Source organism: Aulonocara sp. 'chitande type north' Nkhata Bay, linkage group LG18, assembly GCF_057382095.1.
Source record: "Aulonocara sp. 'chitande type north' Nkhata Bay isolate Kocher_YH1m ecotype deep benthic linkage group LG18, A_spYH_male_GT1.1, whole genome shotgun sequence".
Lineage (NCBI taxonomy): Eukaryota > Metazoa > Chordata > Actinopteri > Cichliformes > Cichlidae > Aulonocara > Aulonocara sp. 'chitande type north' Nkhata Bay.
In genome coordinates this window covers 17876868-17897645 of record NC_141361.1, presented here as the reverse complement: position 1 = coordinate 17897645, position 20778 = coordinate 17876868, and the positions used below count along the sequence as shown (strand labels likewise).

The window sequence follows — 20778 nt, the reverse complement described above, 5'->3', positions numbered from 1 at the left end:
CTATGCCAGATTAGTCCAAGTTAGGGTTTTAGACACAAGTCCCAGAGACCAGAATTAGCCCAGCAAAGACTCCATTCTGGCCGAGCTTAAGAAAATGTGAAGGTATGCTTAGATTTTCAACTTTTACCTGTCTTATCATCGGTTTTACCGCTTTTCCTGTTGATCAAGCCACGACACCGAAGTACACAAGCATTTTCTGTGAATTCATGAAAACCATATGTTCTAAATTTATAATTACACAACTTTATTTAAATGGTCCTGCCCACTTCACATCAAAGTGGGCTATATGTGGCCCACATGTAAAATGATCTAACTGAACTGGAAAATTTATGTTTAGAAATCCTCCATCAGCATTAGTTTTATGCCAATAAAGACTTTATGTAGTATTGCTGCACTGGACCTACGTGATGCCAAAGGTTAGCATTACTAATTTAGGCGCATCTGCCTTTGACTAGTTTGAAGGCAAAATTGTCTCTGTGATCAAACAGCTGAACCATGTCTGTGATTTAAGTGTTTTTAAACCAGATGTGAGGATTTTCATATCTGTATCATTAGCCCCCCCAACCTGAGGTGGAAGTTATAAATTTTCACAGTCTTAGCTCTTTAAATAAGCTTTAATATATAAAAGAAATCCTTGATAAAACAATCAGTACTCTCAGATAACAAGAAGCTAAGCTAAGAAGCTTGCATTTTTGGTGAAGACAAGAGACCCGTGCATCACACCACCCCACACAACAGAAATGAAAAAGGTTCATATGTAAAGACAAATAAAAAAAGAAATCTGGTAACACAAGCTAAAGAAACGCAAAGCAAGCCTACTTCCAGTTGTAATCTATTACATCTGTAGCAGCAAAGAGCAGAAAGACCACTTACAGTAAATGTGACAAACCGAGAAAAATGTCAGGGCAGACGATTTTTAGCATCAAACATTTGCAAAAGGGCACGCTTCCCTCCTGTGACAGAAACTGATACATTTCAAACAATTCACATTTTCAGATTCAGCCCAGTAGGAAGGGGGGGAAAGATGTAGCTTTTTCACAACCAACATGGAGGGAGAATGTGGGAAAGGACGGGACGGACGAGTCAGTCACTGACGTCCATGTCCTCTTCGTGGCGATCATCGGCACCGTTAACTTTGGCCTGCTTCGCGGAACGTGCTGTGCCATTACCTTCTACCGACCGAGGAGACAAAGCAGAATCGTCCGAGTCCTTCCTGTCGCCTCGCTCCTTCTCGCTGTCGTATCCTTGCTCTTCCTCATCGTAGTCTCTGGTGATCTGGGAAAAGAAGCCGATGCATGAGACACCTCGAAAAAAAAAGTAAAAAAGTACAAACTCCCTCCGACTGGCTAACATTAGAAGAGTGATGCTCACAGGGTCCAAAACCACAACACACCAACCTTAACATCTTTCTCTGCATCTGATTTCCGGTCACGTTCCCTTTCTTTGTCTTTACTCTTCTTTTTCTTGCTGCTGGAGCGCTCCCGTTCTTCACGGCCGCGCTCTTTATCGCTCCTACGGTCCCGGTCCCTTTCCTTCTCCCTCTTCTTCTCTTTTTTGTGTCTGAACAGGATGGAAAGTGAAAAGTCCAGAATAAGATTAGTAATGGATATATGTTTACTTCTCCTTTAAAAAAAAAAAAAAAAATCATTCAGGAGAAACTTAAAATACACATTCAGTGCAGCCAGAAGGTATTAAACACAGACAACCTTCGAGGAGATGGAGACGGGGAATTTTTCCTTTTAGGAGACTTCTTAGGAGAACGGCTGGCGCTGCGACTTTTCCTGCGTCTCCTGCAAACAGAACAAAATAATTTAAGTTTTGCACATACGCAGGATATTAGAAGCAGCTGAAATAAATACATTTGACTGAAAACCAAAAATCTAGTATTTCATTAATAACTGTCATATGCATTAAATCGTATTTCCTGTTAAAGCATTAGCAGCTTTATCGTGATTAGGGAAGTACTATACTTAAAAACGTACGTTTAACTATTCTGTTCCTGTTGATTTTGTACTTTGGTAAATCTGACCATAGAACAGTCATTAAATTCTCTTAATATTAAAAGGTCTTTACCAGAATAGAATTCAAGCACTTGTCAGCTGAAGACCTTGGCTGTACTCACCGGCTCACACTGCGTGACCTCCTCGCTGTGCTGTAGCTTTTGGGTGGTGTTTTGGATTTCCTTCTCCCTGCATCTTCTTTCTTTCGCTCTCTGTAGATAAAAAGAAAACATGCATATAGATTTAGATCTCAGGTTTCCCAGCTGCAGACCTCAGAGTACAGGTTCGAGGACAGGTTTTTACACAGTTAGCACACCTGGATCTGCTGGGAGATCTCCTCCCTCTGTCTCTAGAGTGGGTGTGTCTCTTGCGCGGGCTTTTGGAGCGTCTTCTGCTTCTCGATCTGGATCTGCGCCTCGACCTGCTTCTGGTTCGCCTGAAACCATTCATTCACAACATTTAACTTTGCTGTTCATGTGAAAACAAACAAAACAAAGTTTCCTCATCTCAGCTCTGCAGATGATAAGTTTTAGTAAATCACCTGTGTCTTGAATGCGATCGGGACCTCCTCCTTCTGGATCTGGACCTGGACCGAGAGCGCTTCTTCTTTGTCTCCTTATCTGCACGTCAGGAAAATGAAATACAGGTCAAGTTCCAGTACTCTGTGTTTTATCCTTTAAGACCTACCATAGAACCAAGTCCACCAGAGTTATCTTTATATTTTTACATGCTGTAGTGCCATTTTTGAGAGCATTTCAAGTTGCTATACATCAATACAACCGTTATAGCCCAAATTTTAATGAGATGTAAGCATTAAGTCTATAATAACTACATAAATTGCAAAAAAGTGCAATAAACTACAAAAAATTGAAAATTGTTTTTGTTTGTTTTGAGTGTCTTCATAGTTTTATTTTTGAGATACACCAATTTTTATATACTGCTGGAAAAACAAAAATAAATATTATAATGCAAATTTGCAAAGAAAACAGCACGTGCATCAAAATAAACCATTTCCAGCAGTGCAATTTGAGTTCTAAGCATCCCAGAAACTATTCAGAAAAGCATGAAGTCAAACATGACTTTTAAAAACACCAGTATAGGCATATAAGGCCCCGAAGGTAAAAAACAAAAAAGAGGAAATGGTAAAAAAAAAAGATGCCACTTCCGGTTTCAGCCAGGTAATGGCGGACATACGATAGTTCGCGCTGACGTCTATTCCAACGTAGGAAGTGTTATGAACAGCTGATCGAATTGGCAAAGCGTGTTTCTGGAATATTATGTTTTTGTTGCTGCAAGTGCTTTTTATGCTGTTTTTTGCAAAACTATATGTGGAAGGAAACCGTAATCTAGGACGAGCTGATAGCATAAGAAGTACGTACAACTCCTCCGGTTTCATGTGCAAAAAAAATTATTGCTAGCTTACGTGGTTCCGGTTCTACAGGGATTTAAGAATAGTTACGCAAAACGGAGCGTGCCTGCTCCGTCCGGTTTTAAAGGGTTAACAAACGTTTTTTCTTAACACTGAAAACAAAAGCAAAAACAAACTATTTGCAAACATGAAAACCTGCCAAGGAAATCATCTGAGGAAGTAAGCTGACCTAATAAGTGTTTGTAATGACAGCAGTGCAGACAATCCAGACACTGTTTTATACCGCAAAGCCAACATCCTAGCAACAAGATCTTCTGAACTTTAATGTACTCACGTCCGGGTTCGATAGCAGCAGAAATGAGCGACTGGGCCTCTCTGACTCTCTTCATTGCCTCTTCGATTTCTTTATTAGCTGCGTCAGCCTTCAGCCCAGCATTCAGGTTTATTCCAGCCGCCAGGGGATTCAGTCTAAACAAATAAATATTAATTAGTTGACTCATTACTACAAAACACCAAACAACTGCTTCTTTCCTGTGCCTCAGTTGTTCTACAGTGCCTGGGAAAAATAACAAAAAAAATAACAAAAAACCCTAATGCACAGCATTCAAAGAAGAATCTTTAAAGAGACTTACTTTGGATCCGTCATCAATTTCAACAGCTGATCAGCAGCCTGTGTGGAAACGGGAGGATAAAGACTGTCAGTTCAAAACATTCAACATCAACTTCGTTCACTGCCATTTCAGAAAACCTCTCACCTGGGGATTCATACCAGCTCCGGGGAATCCAAACGCTGCCATTGCGTCTATATTGGGTGCACCAAAGGGGTTCGCAAGCTGGAATAAACAAATTTATGTCAGGCCAAGAATATCCAGATACGAACACCTAACAAGTGTTTATGTAATTATATTGGTGCTATCTGATACACTGGGCTAAAAATCACTGTTTATGTGCAGGAGACTAATTTCTCTCATTAGTAAATGGCCAGCGAGGCATGTAAAGATGTGATGTAAGCAGACACGCTGTACATTAACCGATGCTGATATACGCTTTCGACTTGAAATGACAGAAACATGGCAGAGCCGAAGGAGTAACTGATGGATATGCGAGTGGATGAAGGAAAACCATAGACAGGATACTACTTGGTCACAACTTGGCAAGAGACCTGTAACTCGGCAACATGACTGACTGCTTCAAACCATTTATACTAAAAGGATGTGAATGAGCACAATACAATTTTGCATTACCACAATCCTACAAATAACCAAAAAAACAGAAATACAACACAGGGAGAAAAAACAGATTTAAAGAACTATACAAACTACCAGATGGACTTTGAAATGATCCAACTTTAAAACAAAAATAAACAAAAGCCAGTTTATCTGTGAGTCGTATTTTTATGTTATCTTACACTCTGCTTCTGTATGTCTTTAAATGCATAATTACTTTTTCAAAAAAAGGCTTCAAGTTACATTTTGTCATGTCAGAGCAAAAATGTTAAGACTTTTGGTTATGTCACCATGTAACATCCAACACAGTTAAACAGTGAGGTCTTACAGGTGGATTGGGGATGGGATTAGGCATCGGAAGAAGGCCTCCCCCTGGCAGAATTCCTGCAACAGCATTTGCTGGCGCCAGCAGTGACAAAGCTTTAGCCTCATCTGGAATAGATCCTACAGGGATAAAGAAAAAGGCATTAGGAGAGAAGAAAGGTTTCTCACACTCACACACACACACACACTACAGAGAAGACATTTTGGAGAAGAAAAAAAAAAAAAGAAAAGTGTTCACATTTCTTCACATGTTTACCTCATACATCAGAGAAGAGTTCCCTTAATTCAACATAATCATTGCAGTGACTTAACTATTGCTGGAATAAATCACACTACTCCAATGAACACTGCCAAGAATAGATCACCTGAATGTGTTTTTTAAGTCATGAACCAAACGTTAGCAAGCACAGCTGCTTCTCCAGTTCGGTGTGCCCTCAATTTTCATTTTTGACGTTTACTGAAACAAGCGATTCACGTTGGCGGCTTCGCTACTAAAAGCACACAGAGAAAAATTGAGATACACACACAACAGAGAGAATTTTAGGGATTCGGCAAGAACACTATGCAAACCATCAGCGTCTACTCACCACAAACACATTTCAGAGAATTAAGTAGTTTATATGCTAAATGGCAATAACAAAATTCAGGCTAGATGCTGCCTGCATCATTATCTCAGTATCCTTACCTGTCACTGCATCAATTAACCAAACCTGGACAGAGGATGGTGGGCTGTTTATTTTAAAATGCAAAATACCTCCAATTTTATCTTTTAAATAGCTCATCATCATCATCATCATCATCTCACACTTAATCCATTCACAAAGAGACATCACCTAAATACAGACACACAACACTTAAACACAAGAGCACACTGGAGAGAGAAAATGCTGCAGGAGACAAAACGGTTGGATGGTATTTTCAGCAGGGCCTGGTATACAGGACTGGCTGAGCCAGGAAAAAGAACTGTAAAACACAACAACAAAAGAAAACCACTGTTAAAGAGGATACTGGACCAACACTACGTCATGTCGGTCGCCTATCTCAGAGGATTTATACCAGAGAGTTTTAGTTCCATGTATTTATTAAATCACTGACTAGTTTTCCCCTTGTCAAGTCTGAAATTACATCGTGAGGTTAAAAAAAATGTTTTAAATCTACTCTGTGCAGAGTAGGCTACTTTGGCATTAGTGTGTTTCTGTATTAACTAAAAAATAACCCAGACACCTGACATATACAATTATTGCACCAGAGCCAAATAACTGGTGTCACTCCCAAGTTGATGTTTTTTAAAGCCATTTTAAAAAAGGATGAGGCTGGAAATATTCTTGTTACTGTCCACAAATCTAGTGAATACCATCTCATGCCTGATTTAGACTTCTGTGGGGCTACAACACAACCTACACAAGTGGTTGCGTTACCAGCATTTATGCTAGTGCTGTAGCATTATGTGTAAATTACTGTGTAATCATGTCCCCGTGTTTTACATGCAGTCCCAGCTGATATAAAAGTGTAAAATTCGGGGATCTTTTCCCCCTCCTGGGTCTCTGTTCTTTGTTTAGGTCATTATTAAATCACATGCAAACATATTTTCCCTCCAACTTCTGAAATGCACAGGAGGAATCGGCGGTGCTGAACAGACCAACTGCCGTACTTGCGGCTGTATTTCATTATGTTATCATAACATCATGTGATAGCATAGATTTCCGACACAGATTTCCAGCTGATCAGGTGTAAAACTTTCAGAAATATATTGTCTGACTTCTATAGAAGGCGAAGTGGTTTCTTTAAAAACATACAGTAAACGTAAAGTACTGTGGTGTTATTCAAACAACTGTCCATCTGCTGGGGACTACTTCCAGCTGTTGTTTAAAATCTGTTTGCGTATGCTAGTGAGCTTTTAAAAGAGCATGATGGTGCCTGAGGCACCGACTCTAAATAAACTGCATCAGCTGCAATTACCCTAATGAACAAACAAGCATTTACTAGTCTGTGGACTTGAATGGCCTCTGTGTTTTCATGGGATTTGTTGACATTAAAAAGTGATGAATACAGGCAGCCTTATCTGCAAAGGAACCGTTTCTTAACCATAAAACACTTGACCAAGCAGCCCTCAAAAGTGTCGTTAAATAGTGCAGAATTTGCACAGTTTCAGGTTATGCCCTAGAAATCTGAACTTTATTCTCAAAACCACCTGGGAAAGACAATTTAGACAGAAGGAAAGAAAAAGATAAGGCAGAGAAAGAAAAAAAAGGAGACAAAATGAGAAGAGAGAGAGAGTGGTGGGGCTTGTATGCTTGCTGGCCTTTGCAAATGTCTACAATTCCCTGTTGGCAGGCAGAGGACCACTTTCAGCCATCAACGAGGGGGCTGCTTTTGCCTTCTTCACTACAAAAATTACACACACACACATACACACACACACACATACACACACAAATAACAGAGAGAAGTTTAACAGGGGGTAGTCCAATATATGGTGAGAATAAAAATGCATTTGGTTAAGCATTTCAAGTACATCACTTCTGAACTTTGACGTGCCTGTGGTGCCCACAGATGTCCGTGTCCTGGTGTGTAAAGCAGAGTTTGGTACACTGAACTTTCTGAGCGCAGAGCACATTACTGTTTTAGTCAGAGACAAACACCTCACTATATCCCGAACAACTTAACTCCAGGTAACAAAGATCTGTTTAAGGGCTGTTGTGCTAAAACAGATGTGCAATGCGCTAAAACAGTTCACCACAAATCTGACAGCAGAAGTCTGCTTTAAACACACGAGCCATGGGAGGAGAATGGCAATACCACTTTCATTCAAAATTATCTTACAAAGCTCATATAAGCATGCCAGGGTGAATTCACAGGAGACGGGAAAAACCAACAACAACCTTTTTACAGTCTTGCACCATCACAATTCATTCAACAATGAGCTTTTATACAAACCTTCAGCAAACGGGACCACTATCAGCGCTCTGTCCACAAACACCGTGTTAGTCAGATGCTGAGACACACCAACAGACTCTGGCTCCTGGAACTTCACAAAGCACACCCGGGATGTCACCGGCATCGGCGAATCACTATAGAAGTGGTAAAGAAGAATGACGTGAATAAACTGCAATAAAAAACATTTTTACAAAATCTAAACATTGCTTTCTTCAGCCTCTTTTGACATCCCGATGTAACACTGAAAATGCAAGGAGCAGCAATAGCAAAGGTAGAGGAGTATAAATGCCTGGTATCAACCGTCCAAATCAACGGTTCACAAGTGAGGTGGAGAAAAGATTGGAGCAGGGTGGAGTGGATCGAGACAAATGTCAGGGTGATTTGTGACAGAAGGATGGTGGCGAGTGTGAAAGAAAGAGTACATAAAACTGTAGCGAGACCTGCTATGATGTATGGTTTAAATACAGTGGCACTGACAAATAGACAGGAGGCTGACGCTAAGATGTTAAGACTTTGACTTTGAGTGAGCAGGATGGACAAAATCAGAAATGAGTACATCAGAGGGACAGCACATGGAAAAAAGGATTAGATGATTTGGACACATCCAGAGGAGGGACAGTGGATATATTAGACAAAGGATGTTGAATATGGGGTTAACAGGCAGGAAGAAAATTGGGAAACCAGAGAGGGAGTTCATGGATGTAGTGAAGGAGGACATGCAGAGGATTGGTGTGACAGAGGAGGATGCTAGGGATAGGGTGAGATTGAGGCAGATGGTCAGCTGTGGATCCCTAAAGGGAGCAGCTGGAGAAAAATGTTCTGACAACCTGATGTGGTCCAGTGGCACCCACATGCTGTGTTAGTCACTTAAGTGTGGATTTGACACACAACAAATATATGCAGACAGAGTTTAAAGCAGATTTATAACATACACTTTAAACAGAAATAAATACAAGTACCCAGGCCCTGACTGTATACTTTAGAAGAAAATTTACTGTGGACTGTTGGAAAGACTCAATTATAATAAAAACGACTGGGGAAAGGAGGGGTAGAGTTATCCTAACCCTAACAAAACATCGGAGAGACCGTTAAAGTTAATACAACTAATTTTTCCCTTCCTCACAAGCTCGACTTGGGCGTGTTTATATTAATTATTAATCACTTTTGCTGCATTTCCTCTCATTGATAAAAAGAGACTTTACATACTTTGAAAAACAAGACACTACGGTAACATTAAGACCCAAATAAACACCGAGGGGGACATATTAAGCCTAAATACACGTTTTTATCCCTGTTTAGGAAATAAGCAGACTATCAAAGACATAAATAGGATTAACGCGTGGTTCATGAGGCCAGACAAAGACATTATAAAAGACTGCGGGCCAGGTCACTGGTTAGCATGGACCTACGCGTGCATGCTAACCAGTCTACCGAGTCTACTAGGAAACACGACCAAACAGCCTGTGACTACATTATTAAAGCCGCTAATAAGCCCACAGACAATTATTTAACTTACTCTGGCGGAAATAACTTCAGCTCTTCGATGGTTCCCAGAAAACCGAACAGTGTCCTCATCTGCTCCGACGTTGTGCTCGGCGACACGTTCGTCACCTGCACCACCTTCGTTGTGTAGCTCATTTTCCCGACTTAAAACCTTTGTAACACAACCGCCAACTGCTAGTATTAAACCACACTACCGTCTATCCGCTGGTTACAAAACCAATTTTGGGTTTGTTTGGTAATTTTTTCTTTCTGGGTATGCGCTAACTAGCGACTACAGCAAACTGTAGCGTTTCGCCGCCATCTTGGGTAATTATGGATTGAAATGCGCATGCGTGTAGCGAAACTGGCGGTTTTAAAGTAAATTATTAAAACAGCACATCATCAAGTCTGGAGGCTACTTTACCTTCATGGAATAAATCGACCGTCCTTTAAAGAAGCGTACTACAAGGTTTGTACTATGTAGAAATACTTTTGACCTGCAATTAATTACCAGCAGAGGGCGCCCTTTATTTTCATTTTTACATACAAGACGTGGCCAAAGCGCCTCATTCAGTATTGATGAGAAGTTTTGGGGAAACTACTTAAGCATAGCTTTTCAACCAACCAACATGAATTAATCCAGTCTGGTCAACTAAAGCTATTTAGAAAAAGCCATCCCTTTATGACATTTCTAAAAGGATTTATTGCGTTTAACTGGGAATATGATTGCCATTCAATGTGGAATAAAGTTGAATAATAATATCTATCAATCTATCTTGCCTTCATCTGCCTTCACACGCATAATTCATCCCAAAGGTGTTCTGTTCTGGTTGAGGCCAGGTGCAGGCCAGTCAAGTTCCTCACACCAAACTTCCTCATCCATGTCTTTATGGATCTAGCTTTGAGCACTGGTGCACACTCATGTTGGAAGAGGAAGGGGCCATCCCCAAACCGTTCCCACAAAGTTGGGAGCATGTAATACTTCATTGTATGATGAAGATTGACCAAATCTCCAGAAAAACAACCCTTGACCCTAATGCCCCCTCCACCTAATTTTAGTTTTTGCACAGTGCATTTAGACAAGTACAGTTCTCCTGTATAGTAAGCTGTTGCCGGTGTTGTGCCAAAAAGTGATTGTCTGCCAAAAACTGATTTCCGGTATTTGCCAAAAAGCGATTGCTCATATTTAAAGTGGTATAAGTAACTTGTTGGGCTATAATATGTTAAACATATGTCAAATGCATCCCTTATGGATGACATAAAGTCATCTTGAGCCACAAACAACATTCGTGTAGCAAGATACAAGCCGCAATCAGTTTTTGGCAGCGACTTTTATATAACCTTTATTTATGCAGTAAAAAAAAATCTCATTAACATTAAAAATGTATTTTGTAAGAGTAAGTTGCCCAACAGGACAGCAGAAATGGCAGCAAATATTACAATAGTTCTGTAAAAATATTTTAAGTGGGGATAAAGGACCGGATTGGTTATAATGTAAGTACAAGTTGTAAAGATACTTAAAAAACAGATAATTTTTTAATTCTTTATTTAACCCCTTTGTATCCCCTGTTCACCGAAGTCTATTTACGAACATACGTAAAGATATTACACATAAAAAATACACAGAAACACTGGAAATCAGTTTTTGGCAGACAATCACTTTTTGGCACAACACCGGCCAAAGTTTCAAAAGGGTCCAGTTTGCAAGAAATCACAGAGCCTGTCTTCCTCTTCAGGTTATCCAGTCTGCTGGTGTCTCCAGCTCAGATGCTGCTTCCCCCTGCAGAACACAGCAAAGTACAATGTGCTCACTACAACTGAGTGATAGAAAACCTTGAGCACACATTGAAGGATTTCAGTTTCATGGGAAAAAGAGGCTGCTCATCCACTTTTTTTTTCACAGCCTCTGTGTCAGTCTTCAAATTCATCCTCTTGTCGTCAGGTACTCATCCACCACATCAACATCTTGACCCGTGTTTGTCGTGGGACATGTCTCTTTGTTCTGAAGTCAAACACCATCGCTCTGTTCCATTTCACATTTAGAAATGGTAAATGGCCTGCATTTGTATAGCACTTTTCTAGTCCCTAAGGACCCCAAAGCGCTTCACACTACATTCAGTCATTCACACACACACACTGGTGATGGCAAGCTACATTGTAGCCACAGCTGCCCTGGGGCACACTGACAGAGGCAAGGCTGCCGGACACTGGCGCCACCGGGCCCTTTGACCACCAGTAGGCAAACATGGGGTTACGGTAGTATCTTGCCCAAGGATATTTGGCATGCAGCCAGGAGACAGCCTGGGATCGAACCACCAACCTTCTGATTAGTGGCTGACCTGCTCTGCCACCTGAGCTACAGCCACCCCGGATTTGAAGCAGATGATTCCTCCCAGAACTCTCAACAAAATCATCAACTTGTGCTCTGTACTCTTTTTCCTGCTCATCACTAATAGATCCATCCACTCCACAATCAGTCAGAGTATTTTTGTAGGTGGCATGTACTGCCCATCAATAAAACAGACAGTCTCACATACTGCAGCCTACCTGTCAGGTAGTCAGTAATCCATGAGATTGTGGACATGTTTCATCTCTGTCAGTCGCAGCTCCTGGCTTTTGTTACATGAACTCGAGAAATTAAAGATGGTGATCCTCACCTTGCAGTCATTACTATCTAGATGGAAGAAAATATAAAAGTGGGAGTGGTGTGACGACTTGTTTCACTCATGAGTTTAATCTAAAGCAGATATTTTAGACTATGTTTACTGACTTTCAGTAGACTGCGTGGTTTAAATGGCCTCAGCAAGTGGAAGAAGTTGGTGAAGTTGTCTGGAGATGGATCTGATTGGTGATAATAACCTGCAGACTTGACATCTGAACAAACGCCACCGGGGGGATGTAGCTGAGAGCCAGAGGAGGGAAAAGTAACATTGTTTTTTCAATGAAGCTGAAACTATTTTGTTCCAAAGCTTACAACTTCCTCAAAAATGAAAAACTCCAGATCTAAGTCATACTTGCAGTCTCGTGACTTATTCTAAAATCTCACTGATCTAGTTTTGATTTTGAAACATTATCTTACTCTTTCTTTTCTTACAAAATCATTAAATTTAAAATACAAAAAAGAAAAAATATGAAGCCAAATTACTGTCGCAGATCCTCCCTGAGGCCATATTGCGTTTCTAACAGTTTTTTTTAGCTGTGAGATCTCGTTTAAAGACTTCCGGTGTTAACAGCTGAATGAGCGCACTTTGGATTTGGTAAGTTAAATTATTGCAGACACTGCAGCTGTATCAGCATGAACACATTTGCAGTAACAAATCATAGTTATCAGCTGCATCGACTCTTTCCAAAGCTCATCCAGTGTATCTTTTTTATATTTTCACAATGAAATGCAATCACATCCTAAAAAGGCTCTGTTTTAAAAACTCTTTTTAAAACCGACCAGCTTCTCAGCATCGATCCACTCTGTTGCCTGGATAAAATAAGGTGCAGCAACATCATACACTAAAAGATCTCTTTTCAAGCCCAGAGTCTCATTAGGCTGAAATTATAATGAACAGTCTACCACCTGTTTTTCAGTTCAAAGACGAGTACTGTCTCATTTGTATTGGCGATATCATCAAAGACCCTTTGCTGCTTGTGATCGCAGAGATTAAGCTGCTTCACTGTGACTGCATGCTCTAAGGCATCAATCCTCAAAAAATCTCTAATCTTTGCTGTAGTGTGCTCGATATTAGTCCATTTTGATGCTCTGTGCAAACATCGTAAAGCAGTCTGCAGACTGACGGAGGTTAAAAGGTGTTCTTTGTTCTTTGTTTCTTTGCATTTACTTGACTTGTTTGTGGTCTAATCAGCTGTTTGTTTCTTATACTCACTGTTTTGGGTGCTGATTATATTTGATGTGTTACTTGTGCCGACCCCTTAAAGCTGCGATTATCACCGTAGAACTCAGAGATGCTTTGTTTCTTTCCCGAGAGATTATCACAACAATGTTTTGCGTTTCCCATTCATTCAGTTCATGTGTTGGCTGAGGCCGCTACGTCACACAGCAGTGACACAACTCTCTCCTAACGATGTTTTTTCCCCCAGGAGGAACAATACAGCGTTTGTCTTCAGGATAATCCTTTTCACCTGGATTATCGCGGCGCTGAGACAAGCAAGTTAAGGCATTTTGTGCTCAGAGCAAAGAACAACTGGCCACATTTCATCCAAGTAGCATTTTGTATAACAGTCATTGTACAATCCCACCTAATGATGGCAGTGAGGTTTAACTGAAAACATTTCTTATTTTTATTTAGTACTAATGTCCAAAAAGGAAAAAAATAGTGTTAAAGTGCAGATAGCAGTGAGTTTATCTCATTTATTTCATTTCTGGGTCAAAATTACCTGTTTGTTTTCCCCACATACTGACTACTGACTGCAGTCCTGGGATGAGACTACGTAACTACACCATATAGTTCAGTAGCTTGTAGAATCACCTTTAGCAGCAAGTAATTGTTCTCTGTGCGACATTATCAGTTTTTCACACTGTTGTGGAGGAATTTTACGCCACTCTTCTTTACAACGTTGCTTCAGTTCATTGAGGTTTGTGGGCAGCTCTCTAAAGGTCCTGCCACAAAAATTTCACTCAGGTCAAGGTCTGGACTTTGACTGGACCACTACAACATCTTTTTTTCAGCCATTCTGTTGTAGATTTGCTGCTGGGCTTCAGATTATTATACTGTTGCATGACCCAGTTTTGGACAAGGTTTAGCTTTTGAACAGATGGCCTCACATTTGACTGTAGAACACTTTGATATACAGAGAAGTTCATGGTCAACTCAGTGATGAAAGCTGCCCAAGTCCTGTGACTGCAAAACAGCCAAAATCAGCACCCCTCCACCGCTGTGCTACACGGTTAGTATGAGGTGTTTGAGATGATATACGGGACAGCATTCCAGGAGTTTTATGGTTTGTTCAGAGGACACTGAACTAAACTGTGCTACCATGTTCTTTTTACTGCTTCCAAACGGTCTTATACTGCCATGAACTTTAACATTTAACATGCTAACTGAGGCACACAGTCTGACCTTGGGGTCCACTCCTGGGAAAATTGTGGCATTGTGTTAACACATCTCAATGCTCCACACTTGCAAACTGCCAAAACCTTTAACAGAGATGCTCACAGATTACTGATGATCATTTAGAGTTCATTTGATTAGCAGCACCTAGCTTCTACTTACCCTATGTATACTTGAAATTACAAATATATATATATATATATATATATATATATATACATATATATATATATATATATATATATATATATATATATACATACATAATTAAAATAGTGAAAGTGTAGTAAATAAACGTTTTGGCACTAATACGGACTGCACTTGGGATAAAAGCTGCAGTTTAGATGAGAAAGGTGTTTGTCTTTATTTCACACAATGTGCAAAACCAGTGTTATGTGGATCAAAGTTCCTACTCTTGATATTTCTTCATAATGGGTAGTTGACCTACATGTTGCATGAGTGCTAAAATAAACTGTCTGTGACTCAGCATAATTTTATCTTAACACATAAATCAGAACAGTTAAAAATAGAAAGAAAAAGAAATCCAACACACAAGCGCAACTCTCTTGCCAAGCATCACTTTTTGCAGTGCATATTCTCTGCAATAAATCCAGGTTGAGAGGTGTAGCCATTGGGTCACCCAAAAGAGGATATTGGCACAATGGGATACTTGTTCCCCATGTGACATGATTGGCTGGGACAAAGCTTTACAGCGCTGATTGCGTAGATTGACTCCGAGGAGGCCCAGATGAATAAATACCTCAAATCCAGTGGGAGATCAGAGGCTTCCAGTTACTAAACCAGTGACCACAGGCTTTTCTTACAGTTTGCTTTTTGTTTTATATTCAACAGCAAAAAGGAACCATGGTCAGCCGGTCAGTTTCTAATGAATTCAATTGTATCTCATATTTCTTATTACATTGAATGACAACCAGGGTAGTATTTTTTTTTTTAGTAAATGAACTAAAGAGATTTGTTAGGTGAAAACTGTGATGTTTGTTTCAGTACTTTTTGGAAATTAATGCAATTAATTATTTCGACTTTTGGTAGAGAAATCTTTAACCTAATCCTGTGGTGTTTTTCACAGGATTAGGTAGTCAGGAGCAGGTTGGGTTTCTGACCAAAAACGAGTCATCAGAAATCCTAAAATTACTTAAAGCTGAAAGATATATAATTTTAACCTGCTGAAAACCCATCGGCAATAATTTCTTTGGCAGTGTTTCTTGATGTCTTTGCTCTTTTGTTTTTCTTTTTTTTTTGCTAACAGATTTGAACACCCAGCTGGTGGCTACAGGAAGCTTTTTGAGACATGTGAAGAGCTGTCTGAGACTCTTCCCACAACAGTCACAGGTTTGTTTACATCTTTCAGACAGAAATAGACTAGACACGAAAATAACTCTTTTGACATTTGCATATCGACTGCACTTTTCTGGAAATTTATACTTTCTAGTTTATAACTCAGCACACTGAAAACTTTCTGTGATCCACGTTCATTCTGCAGGCCGGATTCCTTCGTTTCTGAAGGGAAGCCTTCTCCGTCTGGGACCCGGGCTTTTTGAGGTCGGAGATGAACCCTTCTATCACCTCTTCGATGGCCAGGCCCTCATGCACAAATTTGACTTCAAGAATGGCCAGGTCACCTACTTCCGGAAGTAAGGCGGTCATTTATCAGTGTCACATATTGCATTTGAACTGCAGCTGAGTAGCCGGTGCTGTGTGATTTCGTGTGAAACATCATATGTTGCCATAAGACTGGATGGTGTCATGGATTACCTAACACAGTCGAGCCAGTTTGCTCATGTTGAGTCCTGACATGAGATTTTGACTCATAGATACCAAACACATTTGCATGAAACACTCCTGCAAACACATGATTGTTTCGTTTAGCACATTCCCGTCCACTTGCTGCATGTATGGGAAGTCTGAGGGGTAGTCAATGACCCATAAAGTGGATTTTGCATTTTCTCTCTTTCCTCCATTTAGGTTTATCAGGACAGATGCTTATGTGCGAGCCATTACAGAGAAGCGTGTGGTCATTACTGAGTTTGGTACATTCGCATATCCTGATCCCTGCAAGAATATCTTCTCCAGGTTGGTTCCACATGCACACATTTGAGAGCAAATTAGAAATGTCTCAATGTCTTTGCAAATATTTGCAGTATTTTACCTCCAAGTTCCCTTTTTTTTTGTTACAATCCTGTATAGACTGCAGTCTTTTCCTGTTTTTTCTTCGGCTGCAGGTTTTTCACTTACTTCCAAGGTGTTGAGGTCACAGACAACTGCTTGGTGAATGTCTACCCTATTGGTGAGGATTATTATGCTGCAACAGAAACCAACTACATCACTAAAGTCAACACAGATACGCTGGAGACTCTGAAGAAGGTACATCAATAAAGTACATTGAATCTGAGACGAGAGCGAGCAATCTTTTCACCTTTACAGCTTTCGTCTTTATTTTCTGTGCAGGTCGATATGTGCAGCTATGTCAATATTAATGGAGTGACTGCCCACCCTCATATTGAGAGGGACGGTACTGTGTATAACATTGGAAACTGCATGGGGAAAGGAGCATCACTGGCCTACAATATTGTCAGGATCCCACCCACGCAGAAAGGTTTAGATAAACCCCGCATGCAACAATAACACAAACACTTGGTTTTTCATTAAATTCAGTTCATTTTGTACAAAAAATAAGATGGAATTTAAAAAGATGGTTATTTTCCAAATAACATGAATAAGTAAATGTACTTATGATGCTTAATCTACTCTACAATGGCTATTTCTACCTTTTATTAAAAAAAAAAAAAAAAAAAAATATATATATATATATGTATATATATATATATATATATATATATATATATATATATATATATATATATATATACCCACGGATTAAAATACAACAGTGTGAGTACCCCAGACATAGAAAGTAAGGTTAAAGTGCAAAAATATAAATTATGAAAAAGGTTGTATTTTCTGTCATCATATAGATTTTATGAAGTGTTGGACCAAGCAGAGACTTCGAAACAGTGAGTGATCCCTTTAAAACACCACAACTTTTTCTTTTGTAGATAAATCTGATCCGATCGACAAGTCCAAGGTGGTGGTGCAGTTCCCCAGCTATCAGAGATTCAAGCCTTCCTACGTGCACAGGTGTGTCCACATGTCTGTGAGTCTGTGTGCGTGATTCAGTGTTATTTTTGTCCTGCCTCACACTCTGAGATGGGTGCACTTCCCTGAGCCTGGCTCTGTCGGAGATTTCTTCCTCTTAAAAAATGTTTTTCCTTCCCACTGTCGCCCAAGTGATTGCTCACAGGGGGTCTACTGATTGTTTTCTCTGTATTATTGAAGGGTCTCTACCTTACAATATAAAATACCTTACGGCAACTGTTGTTGTCATTTGGAGCTATGTAAGTAAAACTGAACTGAATTGAACTGAATTTAGTTGATGGGTTTTTATTGTTTTGTGTTTTTATCTACTTCAGTTTCGGCAAGACAGACAACTACTTTGTCTTTGTGGAGACTCCTGTGAAAATCAACCTGCTGAAGTTCCTGAGTGCCTGGAGTATCCGTGGCTGCAACTACATGGACTGCTTCGAATCCAATGAGAGCCAAGGAGTAAGGAGCCAAACGAATATCTTTAAATCCACAAAAAACCCACACTGGTGTTTTTGGCTGCTCTTCTTCTATAATCTCATCTGAAGCTCTGATGTTCTCTTGTAGACCCTGTTCCACATTGCCAAGAAAGACCCAGGAGAGTACATCGATCTCAAGTTTAAAGGAGCACCTATTGGCATGTTTCATCATATTAATGCCTTCGAGGACCAGGGGTTCATTGTTGTTGACCTTTGTGCTTGGAAAGGGTAACTGAAGCATTCGACCGACCGCATTTGTTTGATCCAGCAAGATTAATGCTGATGAACATTTTTGTGTTGCAGCTTTGAGTTTGTTTACAACTACCTCTGGTTGGCCAACCTGAGGGCTAACTGGGACGAGGTGAAGAAGGCAGCCATGCTCGCCCCCCAGCCGGAGGTGCGCAGATACGTCATTCCCCTGGATGTCCACAAGGTGAGCACCTTTCTCTTTCATCAGACTGATAAAATCTTCTACAAACAAATGCAAGGTTTGGTTGTTCTGACCATGATCTGGATTTGATGTAGGAGGAGCAGGGGAAGAATCTGGTGAGCCTGCCGTACACCACAGCTACAGCCACCATGTACGCTGATGGGTCGACTTGGCTTGAGCCTGAGGTGCTGTTCTCCAGTCCTCACCAAGGTGACAATGCAGCTATTTTTCAAGAAGATATTTTTAGACTTTACTGAATGATTGAGTTGTGCATTGGTTTGCACTGTTGCCTCACAGCAAGAAGGTGCTGGGTTTGATTCTAGTGTGGGGCCTTTCTGTGTGGACTATGAGTACAAACATCCAAAAAGCATACACAGGGTTAACTGGTGACTGACTGTAGGTGTGAAGGTTAGCATATCTGTTCAGGGTGTAGCCTTCCTCTTGCTCTATGACAGCTCCACCCTCAATCGCAACCCTAAATAGGATAAGTGGACAAAAAGGGATGAATGGCTACTGAGTGATCTTTTGTTATTCTTTGGTTTTGTAGCTTTTGAGTTTCCTCAGATTAACTACAATAGGTATGGCGGCAAGAATTACACATACGCCTATGCCCTGGGTCTCAACCACTTCATACCAGACAGGGTAAGAGACTAGAGCAGCAGATTTCAGACTGTGAGTGTAGAAAAAAAAATTTTTTGGTTGATTTTTTTTCTTTTGATTTCTGTGTAGATCTGCAAGTTGAACGTGAAGACCAAGGAGACCTGGGTATGGCAGGAGCCCGACTCCTACCCCTCAGAGCCGTTGTTTGTACAGACTCCTGATGCTGTCGATGAGGATGACGGTAAGTCTACAGCAGTTAAAGTATAATGTTCCATGCAGTGTGTTTTAACAATTACTTGTATTGTAAGAAGTAATTTTTAAGCAAGGCTGGTGTTTGCTGTCCCCACAGGTGTGCTGCTTACCATTGTTGCAGCTCCCGGTGCCCAGAGACCAGCGTACCTCCTCATCCTCAACGCCAAGGATCTTTCTGAGGTTGCCAGGGCAGAGGTGGAGTGCACTATTCCCGTCACCTTTCATGGGATGTACAAACCCTAATGATTCGTGACTCTGCATATTTCTCTGTGACCAGAGAACAATGGCACAAACTGATCATTGTGTCGAGCTGTTTTTGAGAAAGTGATTGCATGTCCTCCTTTGCAGGCAGCGTAGGCTGCTGGATGCCTTCTGAGCCATGATAATAAATCTCAACTAAAATGTCTAAGCTTGAACTGTCAGTACTGGTAAAGAAAAAAAGGATCTGTTCACATGATTTTTCATATAAATGGGTCATGGATGCAAAAATAAATGCGTAACTATCAATGCAATTCTTATTTTGTGTTGATCTGTTACACCATGTTCATTTGCTACTCACAGAGTGACAAAGTATTTTGCCTTTCATCTGAGGTTTAAGTTCTCTGTTGTATTGCGTTGCTTCTTTCAAATTTTTGAGCAACACTGCATTCCTGCCAGCTCCACGACTGCCTACTGAGACAAAAAGACTTTGTTTTTTATTTATGAGGGAGGAGTAAATCAAGCATTCTCTCAGTAAGCGATGCATATACGAGCAGTTCAACTAATCCTTCAGCCTAAACTCTTGAGGCATTAGTACAATTTTAATATGTTGCCACACAAAAATCTCATTATGGTCGCAAACGAATAGGGGACCTTTCCACGTCTGTCCTCGTGTTTGTCAAAGTTGTTTGAGTTTTAATCTAAAAACAGTAAAGGCACGCAGATCTTGCAGCACTGCAAAGCTGATAAACTGTGTCGGTTCTTATATCTGAGGAAACAAAGCGCATGTTGCAATGTATTCGTCTCAAAAGGTGCTTAAGAAATGGACGCGCAGCCTTTATATGCCACATTTTATCGTACTTAAAACAAGGATTTAAATTTGTGGTTTTTGCAATTGTAATTCCAATCTCAGATATTTGAGCGTCACATATAGAAACGCTTGAAACGGGCACCAACCGTGCTCATGTTTTCCTCGGCAGCTGATGCAAGCGGAGGAAACAAAGTGGCTTTGCCTGAGTTGCTACATCAGTCAAATCACACAGCGCTCATTATGTAGTCACGTTCTCCACTCCACTGCCAGATTTGAGGATTGCATTAATGAAAAAGCTCAAAAGGAGTGTTTTTGCTTTTGTGTTTTCTGTAATCTCTTACTTTGGTAATCACAGGGCTACAAATCTGCCCCATTATTTAGCCACTTCACTGGCTGATGTGAGCAGTTTCGGGGTAAGTCAATGGATGCTTCTGTGGTAATAAACCAAAAC

At 40.4% G+C, this 20778-nt stretch overlaps 2 protein-coding genes across 3 annotated transcripts; one reads left to right on the top strand and one right to left on the bottom strand.

Annotated features, from left to right (window-relative positions):
- Positions 1-595: 595 nt before the first annotated feature.
- Positions 596-9686, bottom strand: LOC147308338 (uncharacterized). Its single transcript, XM_086272246.1, has 12 exons — positions 9373-9686; positions 7857-7990; positions 4924-5039; positions 4125-4202; positions 4002-4039; positions 3704-3837; positions 2542-2620; positions 2317-2436; positions 2123-2212; positions 1707-1790; positions 1398-1560; positions 596-1275 (listed from the first exon to the last, which is right to left on the bottom strand). The coding sequence occupies exons 1-12, from the start codon at positions 9492-9494 to the stop codon at positions 1084-1086; spliced, it is 1350 nt and encodes a 449-aa protein (XP_086128372.1). The 5' UTR covers positions 9495-9686; the 3' UTR covers positions 596-1083.
- Positions 9687-9727: 41 nt separating this feature from the next.
- On the top strand, positions 9728-20130 carry rpe65a (retinoid isomerohydrolase RPE65 a). 2 transcript variants are annotated; one of them, XM_086272244.1, is made up of 14 exons: positions 9728-9807; positions 15666-15748; positions 15900-16050; positions 16382-16489; positions 16639-16780; positions 16865-17012; positions 17473-17554; positions 17887-18019; positions 18125-18264; positions 18340-18469; positions 18562-18676; positions 19014-19108; positions 19196-19307; positions 19416-20129. In XM_086272244.1, the coding sequence occupies exons 3-14, from the start codon at positions 16004-16006 to the stop codon at positions 19559-19561; spliced, it is 1398 nt and encodes a 465-aa protein (XP_086128370.1). In that variant the 5' UTR covers positions 9728-9807; positions 15666-15748; positions 15900-16003; the 3' UTR covers positions 19562-20129. The 2 variants fall into 2 exon arrangements, with proteins under 2 accessions (XP_086128370.1, XP_086128369.1); XM_086272243.1 differs by lacking the exon at positions 9728-9807 and adding an exon at positions 14737-15273 and having other exon boundaries at positions 19416-20130.
- The last annotated feature ends 648 nt before the right edge of the window (positions 20131-20778 follow it).

Excerpts from the sequence above, each read along its gene's own strand:
- LOC147308338 (XM_086272246.1), bottom strand. The coding sequence starts at position 9,494 with ATGAGCTACACAACGAAGGTGGTGCAGGTGACGAACGTGTCGCCGAGC. Across the intron at positions 2,213-2,316 it reads AGATCTCCCAGCAGATCCAG|AGAGCGAAAGAAAGAAGATG; the intron begins GTGTGCTAACTG and ends TTTTATCTACAG. Across the intron at positions 1,791-2,122 it reads AGGTCACGCAGTGTGAGCCG|GAGACGCAGGAAAAGTCGCA; the intron begins GTGAGTACAGCC and ends TTCTGTTTGCAG.
- rpe65a (XM_086272243.1), top strand. Across the intron at positions 16,051-16,381 it reads CAGGTCACCTACTTCCGGAA|GTTTATCAGGACAGATGCTT; the intron begins GTAAGGCGGTCA and ends TCCTCCATTTAG. Across the intron at positions 16,490-16,638 it reads TGCAAGAATATCTTCTCCAG|GTTTTTCACTTACTTCCAAG; the intron begins GTTGGTTCCACA and ends CTTCGGCTGCAG.